General features: G+C 31.2%; 3 protein-coding genes across 3 annotated transcripts; 1 reads left to right on the forward strand and 2 right to left on the reverse strand.

Annotated features, from left to right (window-relative positions):
* Nucleotides 1–157: 157 nt before the first annotated feature.
* On the forward strand, nt 158–1,580 carry Cby (beta catenin antagonist chibby). The gene is made up of 3 exons (XM_011065486.2): nt 158–595; nt 678–793; nt 1,021–1,580. Exons 1-3 carry the CDS (start codon nt 412–414, stop codon nt 1,108–1,110), a joined length of 390 nt encoding a protein of 129 aa, XP_011063788.1. The 5' UTR covers nt 158–411; the 3' UTR covers nt 1,111–1,580.
* Nucleotides 1,581–1,803: 223 nt separating this feature from the next.
* On the reverse strand, nt 1,804–4,359 carry LOC105151655 (DNA topoisomerase 3-alpha). The gene is made up of 3 exons (XM_011065487.2): nt 2,746–4,359; nt 2,458–2,677; nt 1,804–2,303 (listed from the first exon to the last, which is right to left on the reverse strand). Exons 1-3 carry the CDS (start codon nt 3,137–3,139, stop codon nt 2,039–2,041), a joined length of 879 nt encoding a protein of 292 aa, XP_011063789.2. The 5' UTR covers nt 3,140–4,359; the 3' UTR covers nt 1,804–2,038.
* Nucleotides 4,360–4,653: 294 nt separating this feature from the next.
* Nucleotides 4,654–11,081, reverse strand: LOC105151656 (DNA topoisomerase 3-alpha). Its single transcript, XM_011065488.2, has 11 exons — nt 10,546–11,081; nt 9,072–9,418; nt 8,728–8,846; nt 8,296–8,642; nt 7,942–8,230; nt 7,250–7,748; nt 6,501–6,843; nt 5,789–6,410; nt 5,487–5,718; nt 4,962–5,209; nt 4,654–4,815 (listed from the first exon to the last, which is right to left on the reverse strand). The coding sequence occupies exons 1-11, from the start codon at nt 10,762–10,764 to the stop codon at nt 4,775–4,777; spliced, it is 3,306 nt and encodes a 1,101-aa protein (XP_011063790.1). The 5' UTR covers nt 10,765–11,081; the 3' UTR covers nt 4,654–4,774.
* Nucleotides 11,082–11,176: the final 95 nt, after the last annotated feature.

Below are 11,176 nucleotides of genomic sequence, written 5' to 3' on the forward strand. Positions count from 1 at the left end.
TAATAGATCCACAATTGATTTCTTCAGAATTCTGAGGATTCTTACAAATAAAGCTAACAACATTGAAAAAAAGCATAGAAATTAATCGAATTGAATATCGGAGAATCGATCCTTCGATAGTCGATAGCAATCGATCCTAGTCCGCCCTCCCATTTCAAATCCAAAGGGATCTCCAAGGCAACGACAACATAAACAAACATGACGCATTTCGCGTTTCATGCAACAGTTTCAACAGTGAAAAGAAATTTAAAGATAAATGATAGATAAAAAAATATTGTTTAAGATGTTACAAAATATTTATAATGCAAAACAGTGATTACCGCGTTCGTTCCGCGAAGTTCCATTATTCTTTTTTGTAATGATTAGGTAAACTGTTTGTTTGTCCATGCTAGTCTTAAAAATCACTTAACGATGCCCTTATTCTTCAATAAGTTTTCCCCCAAGAAGACGCCAACTAGGAAGGCGTCCGTTTTCCTAGCAAATAAAAATTTAAGCCCTAAACGAATAGAGAAGGAACTCGGCCCGGAAGTGGGCCCTATACGCCTCCGCCTTGGAGATCAAGAAGCTATTTTTGAGGCTGGTCTGTGGATTCCAGGTGAATAACATCATTCATTTAATAAACAGAAACTTTTACACTTTTATCTTAAATAATAAAAAAATGAATAATTTTGCTCTAGAATCTGGTAAGGTGGGAGGTACTTTCAAAGAGAATGAAAAATTAAAAAAAGAAGTGAGACGACTGGAGGAAGAGAATAATCTATTAAAGCTAAAGTTTGACGTACTTTTAGATTTGGTAATCTTTTTTTATATAGCATCTTTTAAAAAAATTATAATAAATTTATTTTTGAAATATATAGTATATAATATATTTATAATTAAATTATAGTACTGAATATATAAAGTATATATATATATACGTACAAGAAAAAAGTTTATCAATATTAAAAATAAAAGCAGAACATTAATAAAAATATATAATGATGAGTATCGACAGTTACATTTTATGTTAATTTTTTACAGTTAACACAAACAACTGCCGAAGTTCACTCACAAAAGGAAGAATTAGAGAAACTAAAAAATTTTTCTCTTAACAAACGAATTGTCGTTTGATTCATTAAATGTTACTTGCTTACTAGGATATAAATAGAAACTATAAAACTAGAATATAAATAGAAACTATAAAACTAGAATATAAATAGAAACTATAAAATAACTATAAAATAACAATAATTGATTATTAATCTCTTTCCAATAGAAGTCTTAATATTTGTAAAAAAGTTACAAGACAGAAATCAACTCTTACAGATAAAAACCGTATTTGATATTTCTCCATTCTAATTAAGTTTTTTATAACGCTAATCGTTACAACTGTATATTATTTACGTTCCTGGTTTCGAAAAAATTTATCGATGTAACTCATGAGGGAGAGATAACGTGCGTGAGGGACTACATTTGGACATCTGTATCTCATGTGACCTGTGAAAGAATATATAACGCAAAATGTAAAATACAATTTGAATATGATAATATGTAGTGTAATTGAGAATAATAAAAATGTTATTTTAAAAAAATTAATAAAAGAAATAAAAAGAGAAAAGTAGAATCCGACCGAAACTTTTGCCGAAACTGAACCAACACACTCGGCTACATGTCAATTTCAACCGAAACCGAAACAAAAATTAAAAAATAGGAATCTTATAAAGGAAAATCCTATAATTATATATATATATATATATATATATATATATAAAAATAAAAATATATAATATGAAATGTATATATATATATATATATATATATATAGACATATCATATTATATATTTTTTCTTTATAAATATCATAATTTACTGAAACAATAATTAAATTTTGACCGAAATTTCGATTGTGTATCAATTTTGGCCAAAGAATATAAGTACTTTTTCTTCATAAACATCATAATTTAATTATTGAAACAACGCATATTAAAATTAATATTTATAAAAAAGAGTTATATGATTTCAGTCAAAATTAACATGTAATGAGTGTTTGTTTTCAGTTTCAGTAAAAGTTTCGATCGGACTCTACAGAAAAGAAAAAATAACAAAAAGATGAATTCTTTAAACTTTCTTCTTCATCATTACCTTCTGTTCCGCAAATTCCGCATTTTCTCCTGCCCCTGATAAGTTTGGGCTTTTTAGCGTTTTCAGGAACTGTGTTATCATCCTTATCTGCCCACTTGAAAAAATGACAAGTGGAAGTTGGACCCTTGGGACATCTATAAAATAATCGTCCCTTTTTAGGGCTATCTCTGTAAACCGCCATCCTAAAAAAACTCGCAAAATTATTTTTGTATTAGGTACATAATGAAGCTGCTAATTGGCGACATTAAGACTTCAATTAATTAATTAATTATTGACATTATGTGTTGTTAATCGTAAAAAGTTTTGTCGTTCTTTCCGATCGGAGATTTTACTCACTTTTGAGCGGGCTGATTACAGTTACACATGATATTCGTGGATGGGTTGTCCCAATTGTCCTTAGAAGTGCTAGGGCGAGAAAAGTTACTATCGCTGTTTTTGTCCGGTCTCGATACCATTGAACGTTTCTTCCCTGTATTACCTTGAAATTTTGCGCTATCCTCATTTGCCCATTTCAAAAAGTTGCAAACGTTTTCACTGCATTTATAAAATAGACATCCTGGAATTACAAATATTATCCAAAGTAACTTACGTGACAAATTATATTTATATACGATTGCCACTTACCCTTATTTGATCCAAATTGTTCAGTTCTTGGAACAGCAGGCTTTTTACAATTACACATAATGTTCTGAGAATTATTGGACGCAGATTGATCTGATTTGTTCGCAAAATGATTGAAAACGCCGAAATTAATCGAGGAAGTATGATTTTTTCTATTCTTTGATACTGTATTGTTGGCAGTATTTGGTCTATTTGATTTATTTAACTGAAAAATGTTCGAATTTTGATTTTGCGCACGTCTTCCCGATGAAGTGCTAGGAGTTTCTATCAAGTTAAAATCATTGTTATTTCGACCAAAGTCTGTATTAGTAGTTGTACTTTGCAATTGGGATGTACTTGGAGTAGTAGGGGACATCAATGCGTCCTTCATATTATTTTTCTTTCTCTCCTCTTGCATTGCACCTTTTTCACTTTCCTCAAATTTCTCAAGCCACTCTTTCGTCTCAATTCTCGTATCCCATACACATTCCACATCTTCTCTTTCACTATTTATCTCCGTTCTTTCTAACTTATCTCGTCTTTAATCTTATTATATTTTTCGCATGTTACTTCTAATTTTTTTATTCTTTCTTTTAATTTATTTTTTTCCTCTGTCCAATCTTTTTCCCTACATCTCATTTCGTCTTTTAATTTCTCCATCTCTATCTTTATTTCCCGTTGCACATTTTCAAAAGCGTTCATCACGTCACATATTATTTCTTCCACACCGTTATCTTGCTCTTTTACATCCATCCTCCTTTTTTAATGGCTTTCGCGAAATATTTAAATACGAATACAAGAATCGATTTCATCAGAAACTTTCAAATATTTTAGATCCTTGTAATAAATATACTTGCAATAATAACTCGTTTGATGCAACTGCATTTCTATTATCTTATCGACCTAGTCAAGAAATCTGTCCTTCACCGCAATAGATATTCCTATCTTGTTTTTTTACATTAGTGATCTCTTCTTTTTAGCTTGCACAATTCTTTCTTCTTCTTTTCTCCTCAAAGACAAAGAAAATATAAGGAGAGATGGTACAAGATATTGAGCTAAAAAAACAGACCTTAGGTAAGCCACAAGAACAAATTTGAAGTCTCACTACAAATGCTTTGAAGCTATTTTGAGTGCGGTCAATCGAGCCTTTGAAAGTATTTTAGCACCAGATACGATATCATAAATACGATATGGACTCAAAAAATCCGAAAGCGGTTGAATATCTCGAACAAAGCATTTTTGAGAAAAATGTTTCAGATAAAAGTTGTAGGGTATAAACAAATCTATTTACTAATTATATCCGTTCGATCTTAAGTGGCGTCGCTAAGATTAGATCAAAATCATCGATTTTTTTAAACGAAACTGGCTAAAACCTCTTGAATGTTGTTCAGGATCATGACTTAGATAACATTTGTTAAATGTTATTGTCAAGGTTATTGGAGATGTTCCTCTTATCTTCATTTTCATGTAAAAATGAATTTTTAGTACAAAAACGAAAATAAAAGGAACAATTTCCAATCAACAATCTATTAAAATTAAAGTTTGATGTACTTTCAGATACAATAATGTTTTATGTTATGCCTTTCAAAAAATTAAAAAATTAATCTCTGAGAAACAAAAAGTATATATTTTGAAAAAGTTTATCAATATTATAACAGAATATTATAACGTTAATAGAAACATATAACAGTAATTGTTAATAATGATGTTAATTTTTTATAATTAACGTAACAATCGCACTTCACTCACAGAAAGAAGAGTTAAAGAGAATGAAAAACAATTTTTCTTATAACAAAGGAATTGTCATTTAATTTATTAAATATTATTATTTGCGCCACTTACTAGGATTTATGAACAAAAACTATAAAATAACATTAAATGATTATCAAACTACTTTCTATTTTAACACTAGTAAAAGTTATAAAGCAATAGTTAAGTAGTCTTAGAAATAAAGCTATATTTGACACTACTTCATTCTAATTAAGTTTTTTACAATTCCAATCGTTATAAACTGTACATTATTTACAATACTGTATTGAAAAAAATTCATTCGTCAGTCCATCGCGTTATTCGGACATTTCTTCCTCGTATGGCCTGTAAAAAAGTACAAAATGAAAAATATATAATATATAATGTAAAAATATATAATTTAGATATAACAGAACATAAAATCTATTTTTGATACAATTAAGAGAAAGAAAAAAGAGAAAACAACATTAAAAAAATTCTTTAAATATTACCTTCCAATCCGCAATTTCCACATTTTCTTTTGCCGCCGGTGAGTTTGGGTCTTTTGGAGGCATTGCCTTTTTGTGAAAATTTGCTACGTGCTTTATTTCCTATTCCTCTTGCAGTGGAATTGCTCCAGTCCGTGTGATCGGTGTCATCTTCATCTGCCCATTTGAAAAAATTACAAGTGGAATTTACACCCTTGGGACATCCATAAAAATGTCGTCCTTTATTAGGGCCATCTTTGTGAACCGTTAGCCTACAGAAACACAAAAATATTTTTACATATATTAAAGATATAAGATCTGTTCTTTTTAGCTGAACTTCTTGCATGGTTCATCTTTTCTCACTTTCTCTCCAATGGAGAGAAAAAGAAGAAAGATGAACCGTGCAAGAACTTTAGCTAAAAAGAATAAATCTATAGTGCAGCTGTCAATGGACAATACTAATTATGATTTCATCACTCATTAATTAATTATTAATTGACATTAATATATGGCCAATCGAGAAAATTGATCGTTGGAGATTTTACTTACTTTCGAGCGAGCTGATTACAATTACACATAACATTATTCGTAGACGGATTTCCCCAATCGTTAGAAGTGCCAGCACCAGAAAAGTGACCAGCACTATCGTTGTTTCTATTCCAGTTAGATTCCCAAGTGGAATGTTCGCTCTCTGTGTTAGACTCGGATGCGCTGTCAGATCCCCACAAAAAAAAATTACAACCACTTCCCTGGGGTTTAGCGCATTTGTAAAATAGACGTCCTGAAATTGCAAATGTTATTCAAAGCAACTTACGTGACAAATCATAAACTTACATGCATTTGCCACTCACCTTTATTTGGTCCATCTTTTTTAACTGTTAACTGGATCGCAGTCTCATGACAGTGACATATAATCTCAGCATTATTGTCTGTATTACCCCATATATCTTTTACATTATTCGTATTGCGAGAATTTCTGAACGTGGATTGATTTGCTCTGTTCCCTGGATTGTTGAAATCACTTGAATTAATCCAAGAAAAATGATTTTCTCTATTGTCCGATATTGTACTTCTATTGACAGTATTTGATCTATTCGAGCTATTCGGCTGAGAAATATTAGAATTCTGGTTTTGTATATTTGGTCTGCCAGATGATACGGCAGAAGTTCCGATCAAGCCAACATTGTTGTTATTTCGTACAAATCCTGTACTATTAGAAACTGGCTGGGTATTTCGCGATTGAAATGTATTTGAAGTAGGTTGAGATGTACTTGAGGTGGAATTCAATGTATTTCTCGTATTATTGTGAGCAGTATAATTCGTTCTTCCAGTTTGTTTAATGCAATCTTCTTTAATATTTAACATTTCGTTAAATATAGTATCACAGCCTATACAAGTTGTGTGAGAGGTACCATACATGGGTATCACATTCCTGACTAATTTGAATTTTAATTTGTATATATTTTCTGTACACTGAAAATATTAATCGTACACAAAGTTAATAACTTACGAAAATACATATACTTATGTGAAATACACAGCGAGCAAAGATGTTATATTTACCTGATTGCATGTTTCATTTAAAACTTCCACATCTTCTACAGCTTCTGGAAACCAGATCACGTTGGTACATTCTGGATATCCCATACAGGTGATATATTTTCCTCTGCCTTGTCGTCTTTGTTTTAGAACCATGCCAGAGCCACATTTTGGACATTTAAATATAGTACTAATCACTGGAGTATTAAGCTGTATTTGCTCGGTTTGAAGAGGTCTTTCATCGAGATAGTGTGCTAAAGAGTCGTCTATCAAATTGGCGCGTTCTATAGCCACTTGGAACACTTCGCGATATTTATTAATTTGACTTTGTAATACTTCATTTGGGTTTTTCTTACTCTCGCATATCCTATGATAATAAAATATTATAAAAATAGATTTATACATACCCATACAGAATAATAGTGAATTCGATTGAACGCACTAGTATGCACTCGTGCATATTAACCGTTATACTAATTAATATAAAGTGAAATGCAAATGTTTTAAATAAATATTGTTTTATATAAATATATTAAATAAATGTTTTATATAAATAATGTTTTAAAATTGCATAGAAATAGGTTAAACTTTAACCCATTTCTATATCAAACAATTATAAGTGGAAATTAAATTGATAAAAATTTCAAATAATAGAAAGAATTTAAAATACACATCTTTACGTCAATTTATGTAAGACATTAATTAATGTGTATTAGTATGCGTCTAATCGAATTGGCTAAGAGATTGTCTAATGATACATTAAGTTAGCTTACAGTTGTAAATCTTTTTCTAAATCCGCACGCAAATGCGGTTTGGACATTTGAAAGCCCATATTATCATAACCCATGACCAAACCAATTCCCAATTTGCCTGGCATAAAATGTTGAGTATCCGTCAAGCCCACATATTGTCTCGATTTGATGGTATCAATATGGTCAGCATGAGTAGCGTCTGTACCGATGCCGTGTTTGTCCATTAGTGCGATCAACTCAGCCTCGGTTAATAAATTTGGTGCTGAAGTTTTCTCTTCCACCATATCAATGCTAGTTGGTCGAAAAACTTGCCGCTGCTCATAAGAATGAATCTGCTTGTTATTCCATTTTTCATATATATATACATCGAGATAATTCTTCGTTATGATTTCAAGACCGTTAGCCTTGAACTTCTCTCCCGCTATATCAATTTCCACCGTTGTTTCTCGGCCCTCCGCATTCTTTGACAGACAAGCCAGAAAATGTCGAACCACAAATTCATAGACCTTCGCTTCGTTTCCTATTGATAAATTTGCAACTAAGTTAATGATAAATAACCCTTATAGAAATTTAATACCGAAAGATGATTAGTTATTTTGAATATTAAAAATACTATTTATCAATGCTTTTATTCAAAATGAGTAATTCCCAGCATTAAATTAACCAACAGATATTAGATTTCTATAAGAGAAGAATAAGTACTATAAACGGACCATATAAATTGTCGGTATACTTTATGGGATGAATAGGGGGATGCGCTTGATCGCTTTTCTTTCCTTGTCTGGGAGTTATACCAGATTCCAGTAAATTTTGCGCAAAGTTACCCCATTCCTGATTATTTACTTGTTGCTCTACTAAAGATCTTAGATTCAATTCCTTAGGAAATATATTCGTTTCCGTGCGTGGATAACTAATAAAACCTTGGGTATATAATCTCTCCGCTATCCTCATTGTCTCCTTTGCGTTTATGCGTAACTTACGAGAGCCTTGCTTCTCCAATTCCTGAATTGATAATTTTTTAAATTAAATGTCTTGCAACTTAAATATATCTTAACTTAGTTACTTACAATAGTATCCAAAGGTAAAGGTCTCCATTTGCTTTTTGGTTTGCATGTTACTTTCTCTACTGTAGCTTCCGGCTGTTCCAAGCACATATCCAGAAATATTTGGCAAGGCATTTTTTCAAACAATCTTACTCTGGCCCATCTGAATTCTACAGATATCTCCTCACGATCGTCCATCACTTTTAGTTTCCAATATGGTTCAGACTTGAAACGATCGATGGCAAGAAATCTTTCGACTACAAATCCAAGCGTTGGAAACTGGCAGCTTCCGTAACTGATGAGCAGATCTCCAAGAGTGTTGGGAAACACTTTCTGTAATCTTAAGGTCTGAAACCTCGTGAACGCGGCACCTGTCAATATGTTTGTCAATTAGAAGCTTATAACAAAAGTTACAGCTGAATCATTCTAATTAATAACGTTTAATGAAAGTAGTACCTATTCGTAAATCTAATTCACTTCTTACGTCTACGGCATCGCTCATTGCCTTATCTGGCTGTACCAAATTTTGCAGAGCTCTTTCAACAGACGATCTCGTAATTTCTGAGAATTTTGCTCTAAAACATTAAAAGGACATATATTACAAATCTTGTTAAAAATGTGTAATACAAAAAATAGCTGCGTTCAGCAAAACTAATCAATGAGTGAGAGCTCAGTGATTCTTTAATGATTGGTTCTTTAGTTATTCGCTAGATCTACAGATAGGAACCAATCATATTAAAGAATCATTGAACGCTACTGATCATTTTTCTCTGTTAAATAACCAAAGTGTTATCAATTACCTATATACACGGATATTAGGCTTGATTGCTTGGCAGACTTGAATAATCTCAAAACCTATGTTCTCCCCCTCTCTGTCACAATCTGTCCAAATAATCAATGCATTGCAGAATCGTGCTTCTCGCTCCAAGGTTCTCTTAATATTTTCATGATTCTCTTCCACACACCGCTTAGATACTGGAGCATCGAATAAGTTTAATGGATGACAGCTGTGCCATTTACGATAGGCATTTGTAAAATCATAGCCTAATAAATGGCCAGACACAGATGTCATCAGCATTTGGCAGTTTTGGCCCCATAATTGTAAGTCAAATTCGAAGATTTTGTTATATTTGGAGAAACCTTCCCTCTACAAAAAACAGAATCGTTAGTATGTGTTTCTATCAAAGATTAATTTTAATTTCGATTTAATTTACTTTTTATCTTTTTCTTTTGTAATTGTAAGAAAAAAATATAAAGAATAAATTAACCAAGATTAAAATTAATCTGTATTAGTAATGGACATAAAAAATATATTTCTACAGCTCTTTTGGTTTATAAATAATAATATTAATATTAAATGTAAATAAAAAGATTGTATTAGGTGTTGGAATTAATTCGTAGCGTTTTTAATGAAAGAATGTTATTTATTTCACATGAGCATTAAAAAATACATTAATGAAAGTACTTCCCATCACTTGTAAAACGCTACGAATTAATTCCAACACCTAATATATCAAATAACATATATATAAATGAAGTATAAAAAATTAATTGCAGACAAAGCAAGACAGTAGTCAAATGCTGATTTGATTCCTTGAGTAATATAATTAACATAACAAAATTAATAAATAAATCAATGTAAACAATTAAGCAGATATTAAAATATTTTCAAATTATAAATGTATAATAATTAAAAAATGTGTGAAAAGTTAGACTAGATTTATCTAATTTGAGCTCTAAAGTCAAAATACAAAGCCAACAATGCAAAAAAAAATATGGATAAGATTTTAGAGACTGTAAAGTATTGATACTTGTCTGATCGATATTTAGCAACACTTTACAGTCCATAAAATCTTATCATTTGTTCTTTTTCAAAGAATTCTGAACTAGTTCTAAACTAATGCAATATTTTAGAATGAAACAAACTGTGAAACAAACTTGTTTCACTCTAACTGCATCAATGTATATCAGTTCAGAACTTAATGTGGAAAAAGAACGGGTCTTTATTCACATTGAATTTTTTTGTGTTGCGGTGTAATGGCTTTGCATTTTAACTCCGGATTTTAACTCAAATTGGACAGGCCTGAATTAGACAGAAAAGAATACAATGCAAATGTTACATTATGATATAATTCTGACAAGCTAACTGTTACAAGATAACTGTAACAAGATAAAATATAATAAAATATATATTGAATAACGAGAAGTAAGCGAATGATAATCAAGAATTATTACTGAGAAAATGCTCTATTCATGTAAATAAACAAAGCTTACCCTTCTGCAGGTACCGTGCGATAAATAACCAGCAATATTTTTAGCAGCATCAGGTTTTTCAGCAACATTGAGAACCTTCATGATGCTCTTTGAACAGTATTGTCTTAACAAACAAAACGTATAACTAAAGTTTTTACTAGACAAGTTGCTGGCTTTGCTTTTCAGACCATAATATATCGTACAATTCAATGCGATGGTATAAGACTTAAAAAAGGCCATAACATGATTTTGGCATTGTTGACAATTTTCCGCCTCGAAGGTTATAAATTTATTACTTAAGCACTTAATTTTATAAATGCAACAATAAACGATGTATCAATATGCGATTTATCTATTTTAGTTGCGTTATTGGAATGACTAAATCGACAAGAAATAAACGTCCACTTCCATGTTCTATCGCGTAATTTTACATAGCTCGTCAACGGTGAGACCAAACTTCGCTCCAAAATTCTGTTTACATGTCGATTTATGCACATGTGTGGCACAATAAGAATTGTACATACCAGAGAAAGGTTTCTCTCTGTACATATTTTTCAATCAACATGCAAAAAGTGTAAAAAGTTCAATTGAAAAGAACAAAGTGAAAATTGAGGGCAGAAAGCCGAAGATGATTGGCTGACGTGTCAGCCAT

Source organism: Acromyrmex echinatior, chromosome 10, assembly GCF_024713525.1.
Source record: "Acromyrmex echinatior isolate Ae372 chromosome 10, ASM2471352v2, whole genome shotgun sequence".
Classification (NCBI taxonomy): Eukaryota; Metazoa; Arthropoda; class Insecta; order Hymenoptera; family Formicidae; genus Acromyrmex; species Acromyrmex echinatior.